Source organism: Aulostomus chinensis, chromosome 10, assembly GCF_037954235.1.
Source record: "Aulostomus chinensis isolate RoL2024-O1b breed Wild chromosome 10, RoL_Achi_v1.0, whole genome shotgun sequence".
NCBI classification, from domain to species: Eukaryota; Metazoa; Chordata; class Actinopteri; order Syngnathiformes; family Aulostomidae; genus Aulostomus; species Aulostomus chinensis.
This window is the reverse complement of record NC_141329.1, coordinates 839,396-866,506: the sequence shown is the minus strand read 5'-3', so window position 1 is coordinate 866,506 and position 27,111 is coordinate 839,396. Positions and strand designations below refer to the sequence as shown.

Genomic DNA, 27,111 nt, shown 5'->3' with positions numbered 1-27,111 from the left:
TATGAGCAGCAATCCAGGCCACCAGCTTCATTTCCTCCCTGCATGAGGGTGAGGATCCATCATCAGTCCCTGTCCCTCCTCCTTCAGGACAATCTTCCTCACATCCAGATTATGATGTGGTCTTGAGCTTTGTAAAGAGGACAACGCCATGAGCTTCCTGTGAGACACTGAGGTGTAAAGCCGCAACTTGTTGTGCAGGTCCGCCAAGCGCAGATGTGAGGCTACTGATGTACATTTGCGTGGGCGCTGGAACTTTGATCTCACTGGCTGTTGGTGGTTACTGCTGCATGTGGAAGTACCTGCGCGTCTGCTCTGCTTGAAACTCTCCACACTGCAGATGTTTCAGTCACCAAAAAGGTCCTTTTACGGTGTTTCAGGTCACTTTAATAAGAGGAAGACCGACGCTGGAAACAGCGCTGCTGGTGCAGGTGCTGAGGGTGAGCTGACACCCTGGGCGGGCCGGCCCATTCTTGTTAACACAAAGGCCTTGAGGCAGTTCTTTCACATTCGGCGCACACGTCCACTGGACCGGGACCTGAGGATGAGCTGATAATAATTTGCTGCTCAAAAGTCCCTGTGACAGAGAAGCAAAAGCACAGTTCAGCACTTCTTGCCTCCGTCGTCTCTGTGGGCCAACTGATGCCAAGCTTTCCAAAGTTTACATGCAAGAGAGCAATAAATAAGAAAAAGAAAGGGAATGAGAAGGGAAGTTAGTTTCTTTTCAACTATTGAGACATGTCAAGACATTTTAAAGGCCATGTTTGCATTACACAGTGGTGGAAAGGAAGGAGAGAGATTTACTACAAAACTACAGACAAACGCAGCCGATTGTCACACACGAGAGAGCAGTGGAGCCAGGGCTGCCCAAGGTAGGGCCTGAGGGCGAAATTTGGCCCACCATGACAGTTGATTGCTGTAACTGACAATGACAACAACTGGCCAAATGATACAAATATAAAATCATATATAAAATATGTAAAGCTCTGCTTTTTTTTACTTGTGTGGTTAAAAAAAAAGCTCTTTAAATATGTAGGATCCTGGATTTATAAATTTCATCATTTACAGAGGACATTGATACCAGAGACAGTGGTACACTGACCTGTTTACTGTAGTGTGTGTGTGTGTGTGTGTGTGTGTGTGTGTGTGTGTGTGTGTGTGTGTGTGTGTCTGTGTGTGTGTGTGTGTGTGTGTGTGTGTCTGTGTGTGTTGGGGGGGCAAGCTTAACTGACAACAGGAAATCAAACAGGTGAGAAGGAGGTAAAGAGCCAATGGGATGGAAGATAAAAGACTCTCAGTCGTAAACAAGACACAGGTGATCACAAGAGGAGTGAAACCCCAGGAAGCAAAAACGCTGCACAGAAAAACAGGAACTAGCGCCTTTGGTTCAGTCCAGAAGCTAACGCTCATCATACACACCACAGAAGTCTGAGTCGGTCAGTTGGAGGGTGTGTGGCGCGGGTCATTCGATTCTTTCCCTCAGGGATCCCAAAATCAACCTGATTGTGCCTCAACTGATTCTCTATCATCACACCGAACTGAATCCACTCTCAAGTCTGACTTATCCTGACAAACAGCTGAAGCAGGTGATCACATGACCTCCTGAGTGCAGGGCAAAAACTGAAGAGTTCAAAATGAAAATGATCAACTTATGACCAATCAGAGAAGGACACACATGACGTTGCTCAGAGTGACAGCATGAAGAATGCAGTTGTTTCATTGCCCTTAAGAGAAAACACCGTAATGGAGGATTCAACGCATCAGCGGCCATCTTGATTGGCAAACCGTCTCAGCTGGGGACTGTCAGTCATCGCATCCATCCGCCTGATTGCGGTGCAGTTCTTGGGAGGGACCTGAGGGAGCGAACAGAGCAAAATTACCTCAGGAAAATGACGAATTTGAAATGACTGATCGGTGTGAGGCTGCTGGGCGGCAGACACATTTTCTGAATATATTCTTGTAGAAACAATCAAGAAGTGAGGGGCAGCACGGTGGAGCAGTGGTCCTCCCTGTGGCCCCCAGCAAGAGGGTTGTGGGTGGAGCAGTGGTCCTCCCTGTGGCCCCCCATCAAGAAGGTTGTGGGTGGAGCCCCGGCTGCAGCACGGGGTCTTTCTGGGTGAGTCTCCATGTTCTCCCTGTTCCTGCTGGGTTCTCTCTGGTACTCCAGCTTCCTCCACAGTCCAAAGACATCAAGAGGGACCAGGTTAATCCAGACTCTAAATTGACCGTAGGCGTGGCTGGGAGAGCCAATGGTTGTCTGTCTCTATGTGTTGGCCCTGCCATGGACTGGTGACCTGTCCAGGGGGAAGGCTGCTGGGATAGGCTCCACCCCCACCACCCTGAACAGGAGAAGAGGGGGAACATGGAGGGAGGGATGGATGAATGGATGGGTGGAGGGATGATGGATGTGAGGCTGCTGAGGCTTCACATTCCTGCAGATGAACTCTGACTCAGATTTGTGTCCCGCTGCAGGTGTCAGAGCTGCCATGCCAAGCAGGGCGCCACAAGAGCAGCAAGGTAACCTATCTGTCACCTATACAGGTGACACCCTGACATGACTTACTGTTCTTTTCCTACAGAGGCAGATCATGTCGTTCCTGTCTACGGTGCGTTCACACACTCTTCTTCCTGTATTCCAGAGTTTTGATTCAACTCAAGCCTTGAGTTGCTCCGTCCAATGTGTTTAACTTATAATTCATATTTTCAATCTTGTAGAGAGTGACGAGCCAGCCAACTCAGAGGGCGACCCCCACACAGGCAGCAGTAGCCCACCAGCTGTGCATAATCTGGACGGGAGCCCTGGCAGGGTGGACAGTCAAAGAACCAGACAGAGGCTTCATCAAGGTGATTCATGCAGAAGAAGAGTAAAGACTGAAGCCCTTCATGTCTTTTTATCTGCCACTCTTCCAAAATATTCACCATAGCTAATGAAAGTTTGTAAAAGTCAGACAATACAAAGAAAAGTAAATAAAATTAAAAAAGGAGGAAAGATTCCGGGATCTGTCCCAAACTCGGCTCCGAGTCCCCTGATTCTGCACCTGGGCACCAGGGTCCTTGACAGTCTACCTTGTGTGGTCATCGTCCTCCTCACGACAGTGAAGGTGAGCTGAAGTAACTCTGCCTTGTCTCGACTCTCCAGAACTCTTCAGCAGGCTGTGGCAAGCGAGTCTCAGACATTATTATGGTAATTTGACCTTTCTCCTACATCACATGTTTGCTACGATGAAGTCAGATAGTTTACTTGCTCGTGTTTCATTACAGTGAACCAAAGAGAGGTCACAGGGCAGCAAGACACAAGGCGGCGGCAGCACCAGCAGATCGTGGTGGAACAGCATCCACACAAAAGCTCTGTACTTCGTGACACGCCTCTCCAGTAGGTTCAGGAACTGCTCCACTCGCCATGTTTTTGACCTTCATGGATGCCAGTGTCCTCCTTCCTTTTTCAGGCTTATCTTGCGCTGCAGCTTTGCGCTGAGCAAAGTTACCCAACTGGCCGTCGAGGTGCAGCGAGACGCATCTGAGCATCCGTCAGTGGTGGCGGGCCAAGGAGCGATCAGGGGCAGGGCAGCAAGACACAAGGCGGCGGCAGCACCAGCAGCTCCAGCAGCAGCAGCTCCAGCAGCAGCAGCAGCAGCTCCAGCAGCTCCAGCAGCAGCAGCTCCAGCAGCTCCAGCAGCAGCAGCTCCAGCAGCTCCAGCAGCAGCAGCTCCAGCAGCAGCAGCTCCAGCAGCAGCTCCAGCAGCTCCAGCAGCAGCAGCTCCAGCAGCAGCTCCAGCAGCTCCAGCAGCTCCAGCAGCAGCAGCTCCAGCAGCAGCAGCTCCAGCAGCAGCTCCAGCAGCAGCTCCAGCAGCAGCTCCAGCAGCAGCAGCTCCAGCAGCTCCAGCAGCAGCTCCAGCAGCTCCAGCAGCAGCAGCTGCAGCAGCAGCAGCTCCAGCAGCAGCAGCTGCAGCAGCAGCAGCTCCAGCAGCTCCAGCAGCAGCAGCTGCAGCAGCAGCAGCTCCAGCAGCAGCAGCAGCAGCAGCAGAGGAACCCTCACAGAGGTCATCCGCCTCTGATATGTTCAATCCACCTGCAAAATCTCAGGAATCACTGAAGCCTTTTGTGTTTTGCTTTGTCTCAGGTGTCAGGAAGAAACGACACAAAGAAAGTGAGTGCTGATGTCATCTGCAGGCATATCCATGATGAAATACCATCCTGATGTGAACCTAACTGCCCCCCGTTGTGTTCCTCTCAGATTTGGAATTCACCAACCCAGTTTACAAGGACAGCACAGATCACTTCAACAGGCTGTAGAGAACCAAGCAGCATTTTCAAGAGCCTTCACAAAGCTACATGCATGATTGCTTCAGGGTTTGCTGCATTTGTCCTTTGCTGAGTCATAGGTGATGTTGTGGCTGAAGAGAGAGTTGCTCTCTTTGATTTGGCATCAAATAAACGTCTTCTTCCTGGAAGTCAGTGTTCTGTGGTACATTACGGTATGTGGCAGCTGGTCTGTGCACGTATGTTGAATGGCGCTCATGGGTGTCGAGTGGATTTCCTTTTTTCCATATTTGAATCATTAATGTTCTGTAGCTGCTCTATAAAGCAGGTTTAGTGAGTGAAACAGCTTTTATCAGAAGGAGAAAACCCTGCAGACAACAGTTTGACCTCATTCATGAAATGTTCGTACTCTCATTACTAACCCGTCCCCAGATGTCTCTGTGGCCCCTAAACCTGATGTGCGTGTGTGGCGGCGCAAGAGATACCAGGAGATATTCTCGTCACCCCAGACTGCCCCGGAGCAGTTTCTGAGTTGAGACAGCGACGCGGTTCCCAAGGAGAAGTCGATTTTAATAAATAATGATTGGCTACAAGCAGTGAGCAAACCTACAAATGAGTCGGAATACCAAAACAACCAGTTGGTCCACCCTAACATGCCCTGCTGGGGGGATGGGCCAGGATGGTGGTGCATTCAGGGGTCGACACTGAGTCAACCCAAACACCAGCACTGCTGCAGTTGCCCCCTCGTGAGCTGGTGACTCAGGGATCGGTCAAAACAGGTATTAATAATCATATTTATTGAAGTAGAAACACAACTAGCAAATCATAACAAGCGTTTGTGCACCAACAACAAATTTGACTCTGGTTTTTGCATTTGGTCAAATTATTTTAACCTTAACTTCAGCTGAAAGAGCAGGTGGATCCAAAATGGAGGTCAAAGCCTGAATGCAATTAGGCAGGGATTAGAAGCAGCTGGTCCATCAGGGGCACTCCCAACATGAGGCCCTGCACTCAGCGCGCGTTTGTGGTTTCATTTGCTACTCTGTCACAGCTCCTCCTGACATGTGAAGGCCAAAGCCTGTCAGATCAATTCCAAGCAACTTATATGAGTCATGATACGATCTGCCAGGATGGATTTATGTCTGCCCTCCTATCAAAGATCCAGTTTGCTGATCTTCCTCTCACCCTTTATGTTCAAGGTCAGTCAGACATGATCTACATGCGTCTGTATTATCTCATTGGCTCGTTTCTGTCTTTGTCGACTCACAGACGAACTCGGTGGCTATTACCAGCTGGTCTCTCTAGCCCAACGCTGCCACTACTTCCTGGGAGAAACTGACACTTCAATCATCTTAACAGTTGCGTTTCAGGGCTGTTTTGTGAGAAGACAAGTAAGCTAACAACCTCTCGGTCGCTACTTCTCCAAGCGAATGTGTTTCTGAGGTTGCTGTGACCTCTCGTTGGTAGAATCATGTCAGAAGTTTGCCTGTTGCCATCGTGGCACGAGCAGACACAGTGGGAGTGGAAGTGGTCGAGTCCATCCTGCTCGTCTGTGAAAGCAGCTTGGAAGGTACAGCAAGATTCATGTTGAAACAGTCATTAATTCACACTTGTACTTATCAGTGTTTTCTACAGGGGAACATCTTTATTCACCAGCATTAAGACCATATTTCTGCAACAAAGACGGGTTCAGTATCGTTTTAAACCGCAACTCTACGGTCCCGCCTCTGAACCTGGATGCCGCTCGGATCCCTTCCAGTGAACACCACAGTTGCAAACCCCGCAAAATCTCCGCCGACGCTGTGATTTTCAGCTTTCCCTTCACTGACTGTGGTGCTCAGTCTGTGGTAACGGTCATAAATGAACTGCCAGTCATTACACAGGCCTGCTGGTTTTTCCCGGCTAATTACATCAGTTGAATGTTGCAGATAGAAGATGGAATTCTGACCTACTGGGTCCAGATCGTGGTGGAACAGCATCCACACAAAAGCTCTGTACTTCGTGACACGCCTCTCCAGTAGGTTCAGGAACTGCTCCACTCGCCATGTTTTTGACCTTCATGGATGCCAGTGTCCTCCTTCCTTTTTCAGGCTTATCTTGCGCTGCAGCTTTGTGCTGAGCAAAGTTACCCAACTGGCCGTCGAGGTGCAGCGAGACGCATCTGAGCATCCGTCAGTGGTGGCGGGCCAAGGAGCGATCAGGGCTCGGATGAGGTTCGCCAAAGGTCAACTTTAGTTTCCTACTCTCACTCCTGGCCATAGTTGACGTTCATCATGTTACAGATGGTTCCTCTGCTTTTCCAACTTCTTCTCCCAGTTGGTGGATTTGTGCTACTTCAACCTGATCGTCAGAAATGAGTGTCTGTTTTGGCTCTTCTGGGCTACTGTAGAACACGGCTTTGTAACATTGTGGCCTCTGGAAGAAGACCTCCGAGCTAACTAACAACAAAAAAAATTCTGCTAAATCTTCCTCTCTGGCCCTTCAACACGAACCGGATGAACATGAGTTCCGACTGATGGAGCGGTTTCTCAACTTGAGAACATGGTGGTCCCAACTCTGTTTGGTATTTGCTTTCCTATCTTGGACCTGCAGATTCCTCTTACAGGTCCTTCTATTCCTCTCGAGACCTTCCAGCTGTCACAGAACTGGGCCAGCTGGTGTATGTGGAGGTGTTTGTTCTGAAGCACCAGGACAAGGACCTGGTGCTCCTGCTAGACGACTGCTGGGCCACACCCACTGGAGACCCACACGATCCCCAGAGGTGGAATCTTCTTGTCAAAGGGTGAATACACAGAATTTGTAGGTTGTAGATGTGATGACATTCTTCCGCTGAGACACCCGTAACTCGTGACTGGCTCCGGCACAGATGTCCCTTCACTGGGGATGGCCACAGGACCGTTGTGTTGCCTGTGGCCACCAGCAGGGGGCGGAAGTACCCCTCTCTTCACAGATGGTTTGTGGTGAAGCTCTTCTCATTTGTGAAGCCCCCAACATCAGGAAGTCTGGTGAGTAAACGCTTGAATGTAAACATGGCATTGTGACTGTGGCGAGTCTGAGTGGACGCCTTGGTGACCCCCCCCCCCCCCCCCCCCACAGGTTTACTTCCACTGTGACTTAGAAATCTGCAAACAAGGTTGTTCACAGTTGTGCGACAACGGTGAGTGAGACTGCACCTGACGGATGCTCCTTCCTCCATGACGATCAGTCTGCTTTCCATGAACAATTGAGATTAACATCATCTTGGCGTGAACACATTTCCAGTGATGTCATCTGTTCACTGCACTTAAGTGTTGTTGTAATTTGCAGCTTTCTGACATGCAAATTTCCTTCAGGATGAATGAAGGTCCATCTGCGACTGTTTATTTCTTTCCATGTTAGGAAGCCATAAATCCCGAAGAATCCCCTGGAGAAGACAGACGGTCCAGCGCAGCGTGGTCTCTGGTGGACCTCTGCCTCTGCTGTCCTAGGCCAGGAGTTCCTGTCTTGAATATTTAGAAATGACAGGACTGGAAACAGCAGTTCTTCCGATGTTTGTCATTTATCAAGCAATAAACGAGTTTTCTGCTGTGACTCTGCGTCATGGTGAGTAGAAAACAGAGTTGTTGTATGAGGCTGTCAAATGTGTTCAGCGCTTCAAGCTCCACCGTCAGCAGAGGGCCGACATTGAGCATGCGGGGAGTGAGTGAGCCTGGCGAGCTGGAAGAGAACCCCGGGCGGGGAACAAGGACCGCCAGTGTCGGGCACCACAGGACTCAGACTCAGGTTATCAGCGTTGGTGGGTAACGAACCATCAGTCAGCAGGCCAGGAAAGGTAGAACTTCTGTTCATGAGGGACAATTTACAGCAATGTACTGGAATGCAGCAGAGAAAAGACAAGTATGAATGCAAGACTCATCGTTACAGGGTCACATGACATCACGTAGTGGGAGGAGTCAGGTGCTGGCTTTAATAACAAATGTAGGGAAGCTTCTCGGAGATGTGGTCCCCCCCATCAGCACCTGGTGGATACTGGATAGGTGAAAGCACCATGAGCTCTTCGGAGAGAATTTGCAACAGTGAGTGTTGGTCTGCGGGTGTCCTGCACCCGCCGGTCCGCCAGGTGGCGGCGTCGCGCTGCCGGTCAGACCGAATGAAGAAGCTGCTTGCGGAAGTTGTTCAGCGACCCTGTTGTTGTTGTTCCATGTGAGGAAAACTTCGGTTTTACAGAGTGAAATACTTGACCAGCCGTGTTGTTCTCCTCCTCGGTCTGGACCCGTGATGCCCAAATCAACGACGCGACACCGGACCGAGAGCGGGCCCCAGCAGCTGCCCATCTCCCGGCACCGAGCCGAGCTGGTCCGGGCGGTCACTGATAGCACTTTCCTGGTGGTCACCGGCGAGACTGGCAGCGGGAAAACCACGCAGCTTCCACAGTACCTGCACCGGGCAGGTAAGCTGTCAGACCCACGGCATCGTTTCTCGCGGGTACGGACACTGATACGATTGTCAGGTCCGCAAAAAGCAGGCACCACCTGGTAACACCCTCCCCCTCCCTCCCCCTCCCTCCCCCGTCTGTGACTTTGATGGCAGGTCTCTGTAAAGAGGGCAGGATATGCGTCACTCAGCCCCGCCGGGTGGCTGCCATCACGGTGGCCCAGAGGGTCGCCCTGGAGATGCAGTGCATTCTGGGAAGGCAGGTCGGCTACCAAGTCCGCTTCGATGACTGCACGTCCCAGGTGAGCTCACCTCAGCTTTCACAGCAAATACTGGCGCGTGTTTGTGGGCAATTTGATGCCATGAAGATGTGCCTGAGCAGGAGACGGAGGTGAAGTACATGACAGACGGGTGCCTGCTCCGGGAGATCCTGGCCGACCCGGGACTCTCCCAGTACAGCGTCGTCATCCTGGATGAAGTCCACGAACGAAGTCTCAACACGGTACGCCGGCGTCTCCATGTTGGCGCTGCGATTGTCTCACATACCTGGTTACACCAGAATACGACTGATAGTTGTTTGTATTGTGATAGGATATCCTCCTGGGTTTGCTGAAGAAGATCCTCTCGGATCCCACAAGAGCCATGAGGGGACGGACTTGCCCGCTGAGGGTGGTGGTGATGTCCGCCACCCTGGAAACAGACAAACTCTCAGCCTTTCTCGGCCACTGCCCCGTCTTTACTATCCCAGGGAGGACTTTTCCTGTCTCCTGCACGTTTGGCTCAGCTGTACGACCAAAAGACGTGGAGAGTACTGGTTATGTCAAAGAGGTGATGAGTTTTGACAGTTCCTCTTTATCAGGGTTGTTAACAGGAATGACAATTTGTAGGAACACAGCGACTGTTTGGGAAGTGAGCTTATTGTTCCTCTGTGCTGCATTATGGAGCTTAGACCCAGGCTAGTTAGCTTAGCACAATGACTGGTAGTGGGTGGGAAGTGTTAGCGTAGCTGCGTCTCTGCCTGCATTACTATCAGGAGGGTTGTGTGTAACCTTGGTGATGAATACCAGTTTAACATGAGGAGACGTTGTCGTGGTAGAATCAGACACGTAGCCGGAACTACTTTCCTGACTGGGCGCAGTGATTTGACGCAGCACCTCCAAAGCTCCATTGGAACTTGGGTCAACAGAACCAAACGTTTGTTGAGGACTAGAAGAGCGACTGCTGCTACTGATGATGAGGAGGAGGAGGGTTCCTGCTGGACACACCAGCATCCTGGACCTGAGCTAGCTGATGCTAACACTTCCCACCCACTACCAGCCATTGGGCTAAGCTAACTAACCTGGACCTGAGCTAGCTGATGCTAACACTTCCCACCCACTACCAGCCATTGTGCTAAGCTAACTAGCCTGGACCTGAGCTCCCTAGAGGGGCTTTATCTCCTTGTCAGTTTCTGAGGATGATTGCAAAGATGAGTCAAACCCAACAAGATTTGTTCTCCTTTAACTTGGTTCTAAACTTGGTGATGACTGTTACAGTTCTAGCGTGTTGTAGCATGTCCCACGTTCTCCCCACAGGTGGTGACAGTGGCCCTGGACGTGCACACCAGTGAAATGGCCGGAGATATTCTCGTGTTTTTGACAGGTTGAGATCATAATTGCTTACACGTTGAACGTCAGTTGAAATGGTGATGAACCCGTTTGTGTTCTACAGGTCAGGCAGAGATCGAACGTGCCTGTGACTTGCTGTTTGAGAAAGCTGAGACTGTGGACTACCGCTTCGATGTCCAGGACCCGACCGTGGAGGGTCTCCTTATTTTGCCCCTGTATGGATCCATGCCCACCGGTAAACGCATCCATGTGCTGTTATTGAGTATGAGAAGCTTTTCCAGAGTGGAAGACGCCCAGGCTCTGATCTCTGTTTGGTCTCCGCACAGATCAGCAGAGGCAGATCTTCCAGCCCCCCCCTTCAGGGATCAGGAAGTGTGTGGTGGCAACAAACATTGCAGCGACGTCTCTCACCATCGATGGGATAAAGTGAGCTCAGTTGTGCAACTTCCAGATCAGGTGATTGGTAGTCGGACAAACCCTTGATCCTGCCTGTTTTCCAGGTACATCATCGACAGCGGGTTTGTGAAGCAACTTAACCACAATTCGCGGGTGGGCATGGACATCTTGGAGGTGGTGCCTATTTCAAAGTGAGTCTTGGAGGGGGGGGGGGGGGGGGCAAGCAAAACCACATCAGATCAAACCTGCACATTGTGGTCTGCGCTGGCACCCAGGCTATGAACGAGCTTGCCAACTGAGACTGGATTTCGTGTGAGCAGGAGCGAGGCTCAGCAGAGAGCAGGCCGAGCTGGAAGAACCTCAGCAGGGAAATGTTTTCGGATCTATACAAAGGAATTCTGGGAGAAGTGCATGCCTGAGTACACGATTCCAGAGATCCAGAGGACAAGTCTGACTGCAGTGGTACTCACACTGAAGTGCCTCGGCATCCATGATGTCATTAGGTACGGTAACCCCGCCTTAGCAGATGATCTCACGATCCCGTGATGAGTTAGACGGTTTAATTTGTCCTCAGATTCCCGTATCTGGACTGTCCAGAGGAGAGGTTCATCCTTGAAGCCCTGAAGCAGCTCTATCAGTTCGATGCCATCGACAGGTGAGTGTGTATACAGTAGGTGGATCTCTACTGTGTAGTTCTCACTGACGTTTCATGAATGCCACCTGTCTGGTGTGTGGACTGCAGGAGAGGTCATGTGACCCAGCTGGGGGAGCTGATGGTGGAGTTTCCCCTGCACCCGGGCCTCACCAGGGCTTTGCTCAAATCTGCTGCCCTCGGCTGCCAGGACCTCCTGCTCCCCGTGGCTGCCATGCTGTCGGTAGAGAACATCTTCATCCGGCCAGGTCAGCAGCTCAGCCTGAAAGAGTGAGGCGTATCTTCTCAGTTCAAAACATGAGGGAGGGAAGAGGAGGATGTTGGTTATCAGGCAAAGGTCAAGCACAGCAGCCACCAACCTGTTGGTCTCAGACGTTTTATGAAGTCGATTTTTTCACGCTGGAGGTGCTGAAGACGAATACACCTGCAAGAGAAGGAACCAGTTTTTCACGTATGACCAAAATAACCATATTGGTGCTCGGCATCAGCGGACGACCTCATCAGAAGTCTGAACGCCGTTGTGTGTAGTTGGCTCTAATTTAATTGCAAGAAATGTGACTGTGTATGTAAAATGTGCCCCCCCCCCCCCCCCAGGCCACCCTGAGAAGCAGAGGGAGGCCGATGAGAAGCACAGAGCGCTGGCGGCCAAGAGCGGAAGCCTCAATGACTTCGCCACTCTTCTGAGCGTGTTTCAGTTGTGTAAATCCAGGTACTGCTTGTTGCATGCTGCTTGTTCATGCCAGCGTCATGTCGTGATGACATCATGACTCTCCGCAGTGACAGACCCTCAGCCTGGTGTAAAGAGAACTGGATCCACTGGAGGGCGCTGAAGTCAGCTTTTAGTGTGGAGACACAGCTGAGAGAGATCCTCCTCCGCCTTCAACAAGTACATCAGTTTACACATTTATCATGCAGTCATGAACCGAACTGCCCTGCAGTGACCTTTGACCTCCATAAATAGGACTCACCTCTGCTCTTCATGAATTATCGTGACTTGGAAGACAAAATGAGAGCAATTACTCATTTTGTGTGTCTTCTTTCACTGCAGAGGAAGGATTTCCCAAAGGAAACATTCGATGGCAACAAGAGTGAGCTCTTCAGACGATGCTTGTGCATGGGATACTTCACCAGTGTTGCCAGAAGGTAAAATCAAGACTCATTGGAAATGATCAAAGTATCTCTGCCTCAAACCAAAAGGGGGCACTACTGAGTTGAATATAGACGTGTACAACAGGGAAGAATCTACCATGAACAGCCTCACTGCCTGTATTTAAAATTAGATGGAGGAGGCGTTAATAGTCAACAGCATGGCTGCACCACCCATGGTTGGACCGGGGAAACTGCTGCTACCAGGGAAGTGCTTCTGACCTCGTCAGTGTTGGTTATTTTTAATTTCCTGAGTGCTGCTGATCATTTTTGACAAGGCAAGAAATGTTTAATATTTTGGTTTTATACATTAATTGACATCTGTCATAAGCTGGCGAGGAAAAAAAAGGTCAGTTGGTCACAAAATGTAGTTTTGGAGCTCCACAGGGATGATGGACGGTTTACAGTCCAACAAGGAGTTGGGAGGCTCCTCTGGACTCTTGTTAGCAACCCAGGTTTTTAAGACATCCACTGGTCTGGTGTTACTGGTGGATCTGATGTAGAACTGAACCTCCACCATCCACCGGTCTGGTGTTTACTGGTGGATCTGATGTAGAACTGAACCTCCACCATCCACCGGTCTGGTGTTTACTGGTGGATCTGATGTAGAACTGAACCTCCACCATCCACCGGTCTGGTGTTTACTGGTGGATCTGATGTAGAACTGAACCTCCAACATCCACCAGTCTGGTGTTACTGGTGGATCTGATGTAGAAGTGAACCTCCAACATCCACCGGTCTGGTGTTTACTGGTGGATCTGATGTAGAACTGAACCTCCAACATCCACCGGTCTGGTGTTTACTGGTGGATCTGATGTAGAAGTGAACCTCCACCATCCACCGGTCTGGTGTTTACTGGTGGATCTGATGTAGAACTGAACCTCCAACATCCACCGGTCTGGTGTTTACTGGTGGATCTGATGTAGAACTGAACCTCCAACATCCACCGGTCTGGTGTTTACTGGTGGATCTGATGTAGAACTGAACCTCCACCATCCACTGGTCTGGTGTTTACTGGTGGATCTGATGTAGAACTGAACCTCCACCATCCACTGGTCTGGTGTTTACTGGTGGATCTGATGTAGAACTGAACCTCCAACATCCACCAGTCTGGTGTTTACTGGTGGATCTGAGGTAGAACTGAACCTCCAACATCCACCAGTCTGGTGTTTACTGGTGGATCTGATGTAGAACTGAACCTCCACCATCCACCAGTCTGGTGTTTACTGGTGGATCTGATGTAGAACTGAACCTCCAACATCCACCAGTCTGGTGTTTACTGGTGGATCTGATGTAGAACTGAACCTCCACCATCCACCAGTCTGGTGTTTACTGGTGGATCTGATGTAGAACTGAACCTCCACCATCCACCGGTCTGGTGTTACTGGTGGATCTGATGTAGAACTGAACCTCCACCATCCACTGGTCTGGTGTTTACTGGTGGATCTGATGTAGAACTGAACCTCCACCATCCACCGGTCTGGTGGGCACGAGGGAACCAGACAGAAACAAAACCAACTTCTGGATTTTAAGTTTCATTCCTATGCCACTTTTAATTTAAACAGTGTTGCCATGGTGATGTGTGGAGTGGCCTTTTGTGCTGAGGACCTCCTAAATTCTGGAGTTATGTTTTCTATGACCTTTCCCTCTGAATCAAATACTTTGTGATCCCAGTCCATCGGCTTGCTGGCTTTGTTCCCGTTGGGAAACTTTGAGATTTTCGGCAACATCACCACAGAACCTGACAAATTTCCACCAGGAACTGTTTGCTGCTGAGGTGGGCGTCGCTCTCCCAGCTCTCCCAGCTCTCCCAGCTCCATGAAGTAACGAACTTGACACTTGTGCCTTTTTGAATTTTCTCCATTGGGCGCAGGTCTGTTGGAAAGGCTTTCTGCACTATGGATGGCCACGGGTCCACGGTCCACGTTCATCCGTCATCATCGGTAAAACTGATCAGTTTTTATCAACGATACATAGAATTGGATACTAAACCTTCAGCTAAGCCTCCTGGCTGCTTGTGTCCCCGGTTGCTCGCAGCTGTTCGACCAGGAGATGACGTTGGACTGGATCGTCTTCCATGACGTGCTGGTGACCTCGCGGGTGTATGTCAGGACAGTGTGTCCCATCCGATATGAGTGGGTGAAGGACCTCTTGCCTAAACTTCATGAGGTGGATGTTTATGAACTGAGCAGTGTGGCAAGAGAAGAGGTGACTGATGAAGAGGTGATCAGATGGGAGAACAGGGAGGCGGCCAAACGACAACCAGGTCATTAAGAAGTCATTTATTGATTAATTCTCAAAGAAATGATAAAAGAAACTGATTAAAAGGCTGTTTGGGCTTTTTTACGTGATGGAGGGTAAATGGGCTGATGTGTCTTCCAGAGGTTTCTACTGAGGATCTCATGAAGAAACTGGAGAGGCGTAACAACGCAAGCGCCATCAGCGATGCTCGCGCTCGCTACCTGCAGCGGAAGCAGCAGAGAGGACAGAGTAAAGGTCCCTGAGGGAGGGCGCCTCCTGCCTGGGTGGCATTTATACACACTCACTCTTTTAGAAATGGCATCAGGATAATAAAGTTTTTGTCACGTTTGTACTCTTGCCTCCTCCTTCTTGCCTCCACTGCCGCCTGCATGTGGAAGTTTTCCCACGTCCTTGATGGAGCGGCCGCTGGAACTAAACACTGTTCATGGGCTGAGGTTCAGGTGACAGTACAGTACTTGATGTACTTTCACACTGCTCAGGTGCAGTGGACCCTCTGGCCTTTGACGTCACTTCCGTCTCTGCGTCTGTCTGCGGGGTTGCTGCGCTACCTGCGGGCACACGGGACTTTCACGCAAAGCAGCAGGCGACTAACAAGACTTGCGCGGTTTTTATAGGCCCGAGAGTTCGAATTAATTTGTTGTCGTGTGGGACTTCCCCACCCACCAGGACGTGCGGGGCCGCCTCTCCTCCGCCTCGGTGATCCGCTGCAGCAGCCACACCGAGCACGCCGCCGCCGCCGTGAGAAGAAAAACAAGCTCGCCCGGCTACGCGGTGTGATCATTGGCAGGGTTCAGCACACATCGACCTCGAGCCGTCACCGGGGAGCCTCGTGCCCAATTCCTGCCCGTTTCATCAACTCTCGAGCTTTTCGGTCCCTGCGGAGGTAAGAAAGCCAGCAGAGGATCGAGCAGGAGGCTAACTGATATGCTAGCCAGCTAGCCGCTAGCATGAAAGCTATTGTGGCTCGCTGCCCTGGTTGATCGGTCACGGTCCGTGTCCCCGGCGGAGCTCGTCGAGCTGGCCGCCAAACGCACCATCAGCTGGGTTGTACGAACGTGTTTAAGGTTCCCTGGGGTGGAACGACGCGTCAATCGGCCTCATTGGCTCGTTTTGCTGGCTGCGGACTCTACCTCTGCTAGCCCAGCTGCTGCTACGCTGGAGGAGGAGGATGTCTGTGGAGGTCCTGCCTCATCAGGACAGCTAGAACGTGGTGAAGTGTTGTTGTGCTTCTTGTGGCTTGTCAGAAAAGTTTACACTGAAGATACTAAAGTTGAGGTCTGGAGACTCGGCGATCCACTGGGTGCAGGTCTGCTTCGCCCCGGTGCTAGTGGGTTGAGTCCGGAGCTGATATCAGCCCCACCACGGTCCCACCAGCCTCCAGCTCCAGCCGTGCCAGGCTCCCTGGCAGACGCTACACTAGCGGCTGCATCAGGTGACGATTTTCCATCCAGGAGCGGTTGTCTCTGCGGCCGGGGGCGGTGGTCCCGCCACGGCTCTTCTTTATGGTGAATTGTTTCTGCTCAGCCGAGGTCAGGACGCCTCCCGCAGCCCGTCTGTGTTCCTCTACAGCCCAAGAAGCAGGAGTTGAAAAATCGCGCTTTTATATCAATAAGTCAACAAGACAGAATTGGAACGATTTAATTCTTAATTCCCTGCAGCGTTGCTGAACGCATCAATGAAGTTGTCGTGTCGCACGAGGTCACGATCAGATGCGAGCATGCACGCCGGGGCGTGACATCAACACTGGAATGGTGATACAATATTGTGAAAGGAAAGTGCAGTATTTTGTGTTGTGTTTTACTTTCATGTGCAGTAGAATGTGTATTTCCTCATGAGCAGAACTGATTGGACATGCTGTCCTTTAGTGATGCTTCACGTTGAGAGGCTGTGTCGTAAAGCTGAGCCATGCGGGTTTGTGAGTTATTGACGCTTCTCCACGCGGCGTTCAGGGCTCTCTCCTTCTGTTCCCTCCCTCCAGGCGTCTCAATACCAGTGTTTTATCTGAGTCACCGCTGGCAGATTGACCCGTAGACGCAGTGTCCACCAGCTCGTCCGCAGCCCCCTCCTGACCCGGCTGCCTCCCGCCCCAGTATGAATGAAGTCAGTGTTGTGAGAGAGGGATGGCTCCACAAGAGAGGTATGGTGTTGGGATGCATCATGTCAGCGTTTATACCCAAGATGTCTGTTTCTAGTTCCTCATGTCCGCAAGGATGGACAGCAGTAGAAGTGCTGTGATGCAGGGACTCATAGTGAAGTCGTACACTAAGGATTCGTCCAGCATTCACCTGCATGTTTTTCCAGGTGAATACATTAAAACATGGAGGCCTCGTTATTTCATCTTGAAGAGTGATGGTTCCTTCATCGGCTACAAAGAGAAGCCTGAAGTGTCCAGCGATCACAGCCTCCCGCCACTCAACAACTTCTCTGTGGCAGGTCAGCTCTCCTCTCTGGTTGTGTTTGTGTCCTTCGGCGTCTTGGTCCGTCTCACTTGACACGTTTGTGCTCTGCAGAGTGCCAGCTGATGAAGACGGAGCGGCCCAGGCCCAACACCTTCGTCATCCGTTGCTTGCAGTGGACTTCAGTTATTGAGCGAACCTTCCACGTCGACAGCAACGAGGAGAGGTAGAACACAGCCGCCATCAGGTGGTTTTCTCTCCCTGAGCTCAGTGACATATCCACACCTGAGCCTCTACATCACCTTAGTTGGGGTAGTGAACAGTGCACGTGACACGTGACGTGGCGGTATTTTGTAATTTCAGGGTGCAAACGTATGAAATTGAGCATGTGAGTTTATTATTGAGCGTAACAACAGAACAATAGGAGGAAAAAGTGCTTACAAATGAAACCCAAAAATCACTAAACGGGCCTTTGTTCATTACAGGCCATGAAATCTGAGAGTCTGTAAATAGAATTTAGTGGCAGATTGAATGTGACGATGCACCCTTGTCACCCAACCAGCTGCTGCTGAGGTCTGTTTATGTTGCCGCTCCGAAGTGCCAAACTCAGTGGTGGTTAAACGTTGCTCAGATTACCGTCCACCTTCTCACCTTGGCCCGCTCCTCTGGCGCTTCCCCTCAACAAACGTTCATGGTGCAGCGTTTGCTTCAGTTGCCTGGTAGAAGTGAACGCTGACTGCAGGGTTTCACTCTTTATTATATTTTGTATCTTGAGGCTGAACAGCTGCCATTGACGTGACGTGGCTTCGATTTGATCAGGGCAACGTGTGTCTCGTGTTGGTTCAGGGAGGAGTGGATGCGATCGATCCAGGCTGTCGCCAACAGCCTGAAGAGTCAGCAGCAGGACGAGGAACCCATGGAGATCAAATTTGGCTCGCCAAGTGACAGCAGCGGTGCAGAGGAGATGGAGATCGCCATGTCCAAGTCTCGCTCAAAAGTGGTCAGTATTTTCACGAGCGGTACCTGGCAGCGGGGTGTTTGTCAGGCTCAGCTCATTTCTGTTGAGCAACTTGTTCCAACTTTAAGCCGCTTTCTCAAAGCTTTTGGGGGGGGGGGGGTAAACAACCTTATCACCTATTTTCTATTCCCTGAATGCTGATTCAACTCACGTAGTGATGAAGGGCTTAAAGGAGAGCCACACATGAGCCGAGTCCGTTGTCCCCACAGACCATGAGTGACTTTGACTACCTGAAGCTGCTGGGGAAGGGGACCTTCGGGAAGGTGATCCTGGTGAAGGAGAAGGCTACAGGGATGTACTACGCCATGAAGATCCTCCGCAAAGAAGTCATCATTGCTAAAGTGAGTGCATACATGAAAGTCTAATGTGTAGTCTTGGATCACGGTTTGACACGTGTGTGTGTGTGCTTGTTGTTCTGTCCTGGAGACCTTTCCTGGTACCGACACTAAACTTATCATCGGTCCTCGGGGGACCAGAAACCGTCCTTATGTGGTGCAACAAAATTTGTATGTTCCTGGTTAAAGTTGGAGTGAAGTGGTGAACTGAGGTTAGGTTAAGGTTCAGCAGTGGCCGGTTAGGGTCAGGATTTGGGGCGGGTTAGGCTGTCCACATGAGTGCAAGTCACTGGAATGTCCTAATAAGGATAGCTCTTCAAACCTGTGTGTTTTCAGGACGAGGTGGCCCACACTGTGACAGAGAGCAGAGTCCTCCAGAACACGCGGCATCCCTTTCTAACGGTGAGTCCTGGCAGCCTTGGTGCCTGCAATCAAGAGGTTGTTTCATGAGTGTCATGGAGTTCAAGCTTTGTTCTTCTCCTATACAGACCCTAAAATATGCATTTCAAACGCATGACCGGCTGTGCTTCGTGATGGAGTACGCAAACGGAGGAGAAGTAAGTTCTTCTCCTTTTCATCGGACCTGCGTTCACGCCTGTTGACGTGCTGGCCTGAAGTCAGATCCGTTCTTTCCTGTTAGACCTGCATTCTTTGTCCTCTTGACTCGGGTCATTTGATGATTGTGATTGATGATTGATTGATGATTGTGATTGATGATTGTGATTGATGATTGATTGATGATTGTGATTGATTTTGATTGAGATTGATGATTGTGATTGATGATTGATTGATGATTGATTGATGATTGTGATTGAGATTGATGATTGTGATTGATTGTGATTGAGATTGATGATTGTGATTGATGATAGTGATTGATGCTTGTGATCGATGATTATTGATTGTGATTGATGATTGATTGATGATTTTGATTGATGATTGATTGATGATTGTGATTGATGATTGTGATTGATTGTGATTGAGATTGATGATTGTGATTGATGATTGATTGATGATTGTGATTGAGATTGATGATTGTGATTGATGATTGATTGATGATTGATGATTGTGATTGATGATAGTGATTGATGCTTGTGATCGATGATTATTGATTGTGATTGATGATTGTGATTGGTGATTGATCGATGAGTGATTGTGATTGATGATAGTGATTTGTGATTGTGATCGATTGATGATTGTGATTGATTGTGATTGATGATTGATGATTGATCGATGATTGATTGTGATTGATGATTGATTGATGATTGTGATTGATGATTGATTGATGATTGTGATTGGTGATTGTGATTGGTGATTGTGATTGGTGATTGATCGATGAGTGATTGTGATTGATTGATGATTGTGATTGATGATTGTGATTGATAGTGATTGATGATTGTGATTGATGATTGTGATTGATAGTGATTGATGATTGTGATTGATGATTGTGATTGATGAATGATGATTGTGATTGATGCTTGTGATTGATGAATGATGATTGTGATTGATGATAGTGATTGTGATCGATGATTATAGTGATTGATGATTGAATATTGTGATTGAATATTGTGATTGTGATTGATTGATGAGTGATTGATGATTGAATATTGTGATTGATGATTGTGATTGATTGATGATTGATTGATGATTGATTGATGATTGTGATTGGTGATTGTGATTGGTGATTGTGATTGGTGATTGATCGATGAGTGATTGTGATTGATTGATGATTGTGATTGTGATCGATTGATGATTGTGATTGATTGTGATTGTGATTGATTGATGATTGTGATTGATGATTGTGATTGATAGTGATTGATGATTGTGATTGATGATTGTGATTGATGATTGTGATTGATGAATGATGATTGTGATTGATGCTTGTGATTGATGAATGATGATTGTGATTGATGCTTGTGATTGATGAATGATGATTGTGATTGATGATAGTGATTGTGATCGATGATTATAGTGATTGATGATTGAATATTGTGATTGAATATTGTGATTGTGATTGATTGATGAGTGATTGATGATTGAATATTGTGATTGATGATTGTGATTGATTGATGATTGATTGATGACTGTGTCATCAGATCCAAAACTACGTTGGATGCTTGTACGCATGCGCATTAAAATGATAACGCTGAGCGATTACAAGATTACTGTTGGTGATTGTGTTTGGTTCCTTTGACAGAAGAAACCTGAAGACTTTCTCACACAGTCGCTCCTGTGTTGTCTTTGCAGCTCTTCTTTCATTTATCCCGGGACCGAGTCTTCACTGAGGACCGGGCTCGGTTCTACGGCGCTGAAATAGTGTCAGCACTGGAGTACCTACATTCACGAAACGTTGTTTACAGGGATTTAAAGGTGAGAAGGCCACGCTGCTACTCAAACCAGGGTTCAGGGCAAACATGAAAGTGAGAACAGAACACCGTCCTGTGTGCTCTTCAAAGTCTTGCTGATGAACATTTGACATCACGGCCGTCAAGTCACTTGAGTCTTTGTCTGCACAGCTGGAGAACCTCATGTTGGACAAGGACGGTCACATAAAGATCACGGACTTTGGGCTTTGTAAAGAGGGGATCACCGATGGCGCCACCATGAAAACCTTCTGCGGAACTCCAGAGTACCTGGCGCCCGAGGTAACGCCACGCCCAGCATTCTGGGACCAGATTCGTGTCTTTGATCAGTTGCCATGACCACCTGATGATCATGATGTCAAAGATTGGTAACTTGAGTTAGCTTTGCGCCCTCCGTGGTCCACACCTTCATAGGTGTAAATGTTTCTGCTGCTCTTTGTCTTGTCTCCATAAACGAGTGCCGACGGCCGGGGGGGCATCTTAACCTTCTGGGTTTGAGTGGTTCATTCCTTGTCTGTCACGCCTGCCTGCCTGTCAGTGCGTTTATTTTTTCAACGCTCGCCCCCCCCCCAGGTACTAGAGGACAACGACTATGGACGAGCAGTAGACTGGTGGGGCCTGGGTGTGGTCATGTATGAGATGATGTGTGGACGGCTGCCGTTCTACAACCAGGACCACGAGCGCCTCTTTGAGCTCATCCTCATGGAAGAGATCCGCTTCCCCAAGAACCTGGCTCCTGAGGCCAAGGCCCTGCTGGCTGGCCTGCTCAAGAAGGACCCAAAACAAAGGTAGGATCTGGTGCCACCTCCCGATAAGAGGGCATTTAATTTATTGCCTCTTGTAGCATTCAGCATTTCAGCCGTCAGTTTTGGTCTTCGGTGTCTTCAAATGAAAATGCTTGTAATAACGATCGTCACGCGACAGTTGGGATGAACGTGTTGTTCTGTCGGGTCGAAGCGAAGCGTGGGTGGCATGGCTCAGGGGTAGAGTGGTCGTCTAGTAACCAAAGGGTCGCTGGTTCGATCCCCGACCCCGGTGACCATGTCGAAGTGTCCTTGAGCAAGATACTGAACCCATAATTGCTCCTGATGAGCAGGTTGGTGCCTTGCATGGTAGCCTCCACCATCAGTGTGTGAGTGTGTGTGTGAACGGGTGAATGAGACGACACTGTGAAGCGCTTTGAGTGCCGCTAAGGTAGAAAAGCGCTCTATAAAATTGAGTCCATTTACCCGGAACCTCCACGTGTCAGTTCTTGCAGTGACTTTACACACCAGCATTTATTATGGATGGTGTCGTAAAACTAATGAGCGATTTTGAAAGTGTAAAGCCTGAGTTGCGATGGAGAGAGTGTCCGACTTTTTCAGACGGCAGGGAGCGGGACGTGGTGTCGGTCCGTGGTGTCGGTCCGTGGTGTCGGTCCGTGGTGTCAGACACAGATGAGACAACCATGACTTTGTTTCCACTGGTTCACATCTTAGAGGACGAAGTTTTCCATGTCATTCTAGTGTGAATGGTAAACCCTTCTAACGCTCATGTCACTGTGGGTGTTGTGTCCAGCCGGACTCCTGGAGATGAAGACGTGCGGCTCCACAAACACGATTTCTTCCAGGAAGTTTTATGTTTGTAGAACCTAATTCTCCTCTTCCAGTGGGCCAGCAAACCACATTATTGAAGCCCTTGTTCCCTCTGATGAGCTTTGTAGGAGGGAAACGGCCACAAACACGGATGGAACTGATGTTGTTTTGCTTGAGCCTGCACATTTTCGGTAACCATAGACAGAGAGTGTCGCTGTTATTGAGCTCCGCCTGCAGGCTCGACAACACGTGTGCCTGTGAGTAGGAAGGAAATGAAGAATAAATTGGTAAATAGAAGTCAGAGGGGAAGATGATTTCAATGCTGTGTTGTACTTTGTACTACCAGTTAAAAGTACAGAGGTGCTGACCAACGGGCGGATCATCATTTGTCCTTTCAGGCTCGGCGGCGGCCCAGACGATGCCAAAGACGTGATGAGCCACAAGTTCTTCACCTCAATCAACTGGCAGGATGTCATTGAAAAGAAGGTGGGTCACTGAGGGGCCACAAGGTGATGCCTCAAGCCTTAAAACAATGTTCTGAATATAAAATGGCTGATTATCCGCAGCTCATTCCACCCTTCAAGCCCCAGGTGACGTCAGAGACAGACACGCGTTACTTCGATGATGAGTTCACTGCACAAACCATCACAATAACGCCTCCTGACAAGTGTAAGTACATCTGCTCCGCCTTCACGCGCTTCAGCAGTGGACTCGTGTTGAACTTGTGGATGTCTCTCTTGGACTTTTGTGTCACAACAGATGACAGTTTGGACGTGGAAGACTCGGATCAGCGCACACACTTCCCTCAGTTCTCCTACTCCGCCAGCATACGGGAATGATCGCTCAGACTGTGGATCAAGCAGGCAGGCTCACACACAATCCCACGCACACACTTGCACTGCTGGGGGAAAATTCAATGACACAAACAAGCTGGCACAAGACGCATCTTCATTCAGTTGTTGGCTCACACACTCAAACACACACACACACAATCACAGGCAAATCAGACAAGCAGAGAATCACAAAGTATGAAACGAACGTGCAGGCTGTGAATGACGGACCTCAGCAGGTTTGTGTGGGCCGATGGGCAGCTTTGTCTCTGTGCATCCTCTCAGGGTCGGCGTTCGGCTCCCCCTGCAGGACTTCTGCTGCACTACACTGGGCACCACATCAAAGCCTTGACACTTTGGAACCAGGTTATGCCAGCAAGCACCACCTCTTTACCAGCTGTAGACACCCTACACACCCGCCTATGACCCCAACCCACACATAGACTGCATATGTACACACTTGATAGGATTTTTGAATCAAAATTCAGAAAATGGAAACGATTTGGGGGAAAACTATTTTGATTGTTGGGGTTTTAAATGTAAAGCCATATTTCTGCATTTTTTGTGATTCTTTTTTGTTTTGAAACAAGTGCTCTTTCTGGAACTTGCTGTTACAAATCAAGTGTGGGATTGTTCCTACAGTAGGGGGCAATGAGGAAGGGGAGGAAGGTTGCCATTTCTGTGTTTGCACTGTGTGTGTGTGTGTGTGTGCGTGTGTGCGCGCGCAAGAGTGCAAGAGAATGTATGAACAACCATGTTGATTTGCAACCATCCATTTGTGTCTGTTTTTCTGCATGTTTTTAAAATGATTGCTGGAATATCAGCAAGGGAGGACACTACGCAGCGCACTCTGGCCTTTAAAGGGAACACGCGTGTAATTTCTGAAACGTCTCAATGGACCTGCTCAGGATTTGAAACTGGGTCGGTGCGTCAGGTTAGCCCTATGTGATGCAGCTGGCCGGCTGGCGGGTCCATGGGGCCCTCCTGTGTTGGCACATAATCAGTGAAAGGACCGAAAGAGCAAGTGGCTGCTGGTTGATTCATTCAGGCCAGTCACCTGATGTGTAGAGGAGGATGGCGGAAGGATGGCGGAGACTCGACCACAGCCATTATCTGTCCCCGGTCCGGTAATTCTCACTCCCTACCTGCAGTGTTTGGCACCAACCTTTTGTTCCATTTATTATTCCTTGATATCAGTGTACGTTTTTTAAAATAAGCCTTCTGAATGTTCCTATATTTAAAAAAAGAGGGTGTTCAATCATTGTCAAGTCTTTGTTATGAGGCCAAAACTCGACTGACTGTGGATGTTCAACACTTCAAATGATTCCACGTGTGATGAAGTGGGGGTTGTTTTCTGTCATGCTGAGTCGAAGCACTTAAACCTACGTAGTCGTATGTCTGGAGCAACAGTCTGCAGGTTTACAATCCAACACGAGCTGCTGGACCAGCCTTCAGCCTGGGGGGGTGCTATCAACATCAGCTGATGTCCTGTCTCACTGAACTGCATTGACCCTCTGGACAGGATCTAACATGCTCACATTGATGCGAGTGCATTATGTTCCATTTTGCTGGAAGACCTGGTGGCTGAATTTGAGCTTCACTAAAGGAAAATCAAGACCTTTGGTTTGTCATTGTTTTGTTTGTTGTTGTTTTTTTGCCTCTCCCTTTTTTGTCCATCTATTTCTGTTTTTTTAATGTCATGTTTAAGTATACATTATATAAAATATATATTAAAAGTTTCAAAAGCTCTTTTTGATTAAAGTTCATTGAAGGGGGGAGGATCACTCGTTCATCATTTATAATTTGTCGTTTCATTTCAGCATGAATTCATATTTTGTCGTTTGCATCATGATGCATGGAGCTGAGCACAAATTAGCAGCTGACTGGGAGCAAGGACGGCGAGACCAGTCAGGTTGAGACGTGCTGCGGTGGCGTCTGCAGCGTTAGCGCCTGTTAGCATCCTCTTGACCCCCCCATCACATCCATTAGATTTTATTTATTGGTGTGAATGGCAGAGCAACACTGAGACGTCTGAGTGAAAGTGGAAACACAGAAGAGCAGCAGGTGGAACCAGGTCCCAGGTGACCACGTGATCGAATGGGATTCAGTTGAAGTCCACACCTCCAGCACCTCCTGTCACTGGCTCAGGCACCGCCTTCATCCCCTGCATAGAGACAGCAGGGCCGTACCAGAACCACTGCACTGATGGACTCCACTGTGGTTCATGCCTTCATTGCTGTCATGGCCATGAGGAGGGTCGCTGTTGACTTTTTTATGATTGGTTGTGAAGCCATACACTGACCGGACCCTGCTGCTGGCACACTGACAGCATTGCTTCATAGCTGAACATGCAAGTTGACCTCTCCTGTAGGCAAACACGGGCACAAGTGCCTCCTCACTATGGTGTACATACCAAAAAAGAAGAGCTTGTTGGAGAATGCAGCAAACGTAGAAGGGGAGGCCTGCAGCTTCGTAGAATTTGATTTGCAGCTTTACCATGGTTACCTTGCTTCTCAGTCTAGTTGAATGTGATCAACAGTCACGAATGTCACACCGGTGCTGGTGTAGCAGGAGTTTTTTGTTGCTTGTTGCAGCTCCGAGGGCAAAGTTAAAGCAATCTTTGAGGGGCGCCGTGTCCTGTTGGACATTTCAGGCCCCCTCAGCGAGACTTCACGATGTAACGGGTGATACCTGCTACAGTATGGTAGCTTATGACATTTGCAACTAAGACGTGCCAGTAAACATTTTTACACAATGAAGCCGCGTGTGTGTTTTCCTGCTTCCTATCTTGTTCCCAAATGGTGGAACCAACTACCGAACTCTGTGCGTTCTGCTGAGTCCCTTTCTACTTTTAAGAGACAATTGAAGACTCAATTGTTCAGGGAGCACCGAGGCACTGAACCTGACTCTGCTCCTCTTTGTGGTAGAATCAGTCAGAGGGTCCAAGACCCAGCACTTAGTGACTATGTAGCACTAACTGGGTTGGGTGATGTTGTATGTTTGTTATATAAAAAAAAGGGAGGGGGGGGCGACACTTCTTCTGCCACTAGATGGCAGCACCTGTGACCAAATCACAACTGAAGCACTTTGGCGCTTCCTACGGACTTTTCCTTAATTAGGTCTGAATTCTTGCTTGTGTTGTACGTCGCTTTGGACAAAAGTGTCTGCTAAATGAAATTGTAGAATTGTAGATTCTTTACACCTCTAAGATCCTCTGCCGCCCACTGCAGCGTCTCTGCAGGCCTCAAGCCCATTTGGCTGTGTTGATCAGAACCAGGACCAGAAGCACCACAGCTGCCAGTAACAACAAGAAGTCCTGGACTGGGGGAGAATTCTTCTGGTGTCACTTGCAGCTGTAGATGGAGCCGGAGTCTCAACAGCAGAAGCACCACTCGGAGGAGCAGGGAGCCACCAGTCCTTGATGGTGGAGTTCTGTGGCAGCAGCACCTTTGCTTTGGCAGCCTCACGTTCACTCGCTAAGGTTGCCTGCTCCGGGACGGTCGCATCTGGTTCTACCCAAACGGATGTATTTACTGCATCGACCCCTGGTCAGCTGACAAGAAGAAGAAGGTCCGGCAAAAGCAGCAGCCACGTTAGTTTAAACCAGCGTCTAACATCTATGTTGAATGGAAGCACTCACGGTACCTCGAAGTACCTCGAAGTACCTCCAAACTGCATGGAAGTACAGATGGGATTAGATTAAATGTACCCTAACTGTAAATATAAGTTGTGGTTCATTTATTGCAGTATTCTTGGTAGTATTCTGCCTCCCTAAGTGGAGCAACTACTGTACCTTGAGTGACGATGTCACGTGATCGCGCTACCCTACTGTCAATCAAACCATAAGAATACAGTCGGACGTTCG

At 49.2% G+C, this 27,111-nt stretch overlaps 4 protein-coding genes across 9 annotated transcripts; all 4 read left to right on the top strand.

Annotated features, from left to right (window-relative positions):
* The first annotated feature begins 397 nt into the window (after positions 1 to 397).
* LOC147253994 (uncharacterized) lies at positions 398 to 4,290 on the top strand. Its single transcript, XM_086215591.1, has 8 exons — positions 398 to 437; positions 2,470 to 2,514; positions 2,713 to 2,841; positions 3,137 to 3,181; positions 3,259 to 3,370; positions 3,444 to 3,576; positions 4,081 to 4,144; positions 4,232 to 4,290. Exons 2-8 carry the CDS (start codon positions 2,484 to 2,486, stop codon positions 4,288 to 4,290), a joined length of 573 nt encoding a protein of 190 aa, XP_086071717.1. The 5' UTR covers positions 398 to 437; positions 2,470 to 2,483.
* A 941-nt stretch (positions 4,291 to 5,231) lies between these two features.
* Positions 5,232 to 7,838, top strand: LOC147253993 (zona pellucida sperm-binding protein 4-like). Of its 4 annotated transcripts, none has more exons than XM_086215376.1 (10): positions 5,232 to 5,456; positions 5,617 to 5,648; positions 5,725 to 5,827; positions 5,893 to 6,104; positions 6,186 to 6,274; positions 6,348 to 6,481; positions 6,850 to 7,039; positions 7,124 to 7,262; positions 7,354 to 7,414; positions 7,636 to 7,838. In XM_086215376.1, the coding sequence occupies exons 1-10, from the start codon at positions 5,255 to 5,257 to the stop codon at positions 7,722 to 7,724; spliced, it is 1,251 nt and encodes a 416-aa protein (XP_086071502.1). In that variant the 5' UTR covers positions 5,232 to 5,254; the 3' UTR covers positions 7,725 to 7,838. The 4 variants fall into 4 exon arrangements, with proteins under 4 accessions (XP_086071502.1, XP_086071503.1, XP_086071501.1 ...); XM_086215377.1 differs by having other exon boundaries at positions 5,550 to 5,648; XM_086215375.1 differs by having other exon boundaries at positions 5,527 to 5,648; positions 6,348 to 6,470; positions 6,863 to 7,039.
* Positions 7,839 to 8,155: 317 nt separating this feature from the next.
* dhx40 (DEAH (Asp-Glu-Ala-His) box polypeptide 40) lies at positions 8,156 to 15,056 on the top strand. Of its 3 annotated transcripts, XM_086215364.1 has the most exons (17): positions 8,161 to 8,686; positions 8,827 to 8,972; positions 9,053 to 9,172; positions 9,262 to 9,498; positions 10,245 to 10,311; positions 10,381 to 10,512; positions 10,604 to 10,703; positions 10,778 to 10,864; positions 10,994 to 11,176; positions 11,248 to 11,328; positions 11,416 to 11,573; positions 11,920 to 12,034; positions 12,103 to 12,211; positions 12,374 to 12,468; positions 14,345 to 14,414; positions 14,509 to 14,737; positions 14,854 to 15,056. In XM_086215364.1, exons 1-17 carry the CDS (start codon positions 8,515 to 8,517, stop codon positions 14,973 to 14,975), a joined length of 2,223 nt encoding a protein of 740 aa, XP_086071490.1. In that variant the 5' UTR covers positions 8,161 to 8,514; the 3' UTR covers positions 14,976 to 15,056. The 3 variants fall into 3 exon arrangements, with proteins under 3 accessions (XP_086071491.1, XP_086071492.1, XP_086071490.1); XM_086215365.1 differs by lacking the exon at positions 14,854 to 15,056 and having other exon boundaries at positions 8,156 to 8,686; positions 14,475 to 14,703; XM_086215366.1 differs by lacking the exons at positions 14,345 to 14,414; positions 14,509 to 14,737; positions 14,854 to 15,056 and adding an exon at positions 12,606 to 13,383 and having other exon boundaries at positions 8,157 to 8,686.
* Positions 15,057 to 15,215: 159 nt separating this feature from the next.
* On the top strand, positions 15,216 to 26,928 carry akt2 (AKT serine/threonine kinase 2). The gene is made up of 14 exons (XM_086215367.1): positions 15,216 to 15,616; positions 16,712 to 16,870; positions 17,035 to 17,166; positions 17,244 to 17,355; positions 17,976 to 18,129; positions 18,357 to 18,488; positions 18,819 to 18,884; positions 18,971 to 19,039; positions 20,727 to 20,849; positions 20,996 to 21,124; positions 21,416 to 21,630; positions 22,815 to 22,902; positions 22,983 to 23,085; positions 23,176 to 26,928. The coding sequence occupies exons 2-14, from the start codon at positions 16,825 to 16,827 to the stop codon at positions 23,253 to 23,255; spliced, it is 1,449 nt and encodes a 482-aa protein (XP_086071493.1). The 5' UTR covers positions 15,216 to 15,616; positions 16,712 to 16,824; the 3' UTR covers positions 23,256 to 26,928.
* Positions 26,929 to 27,111: the final 183 nt, after the last annotated feature.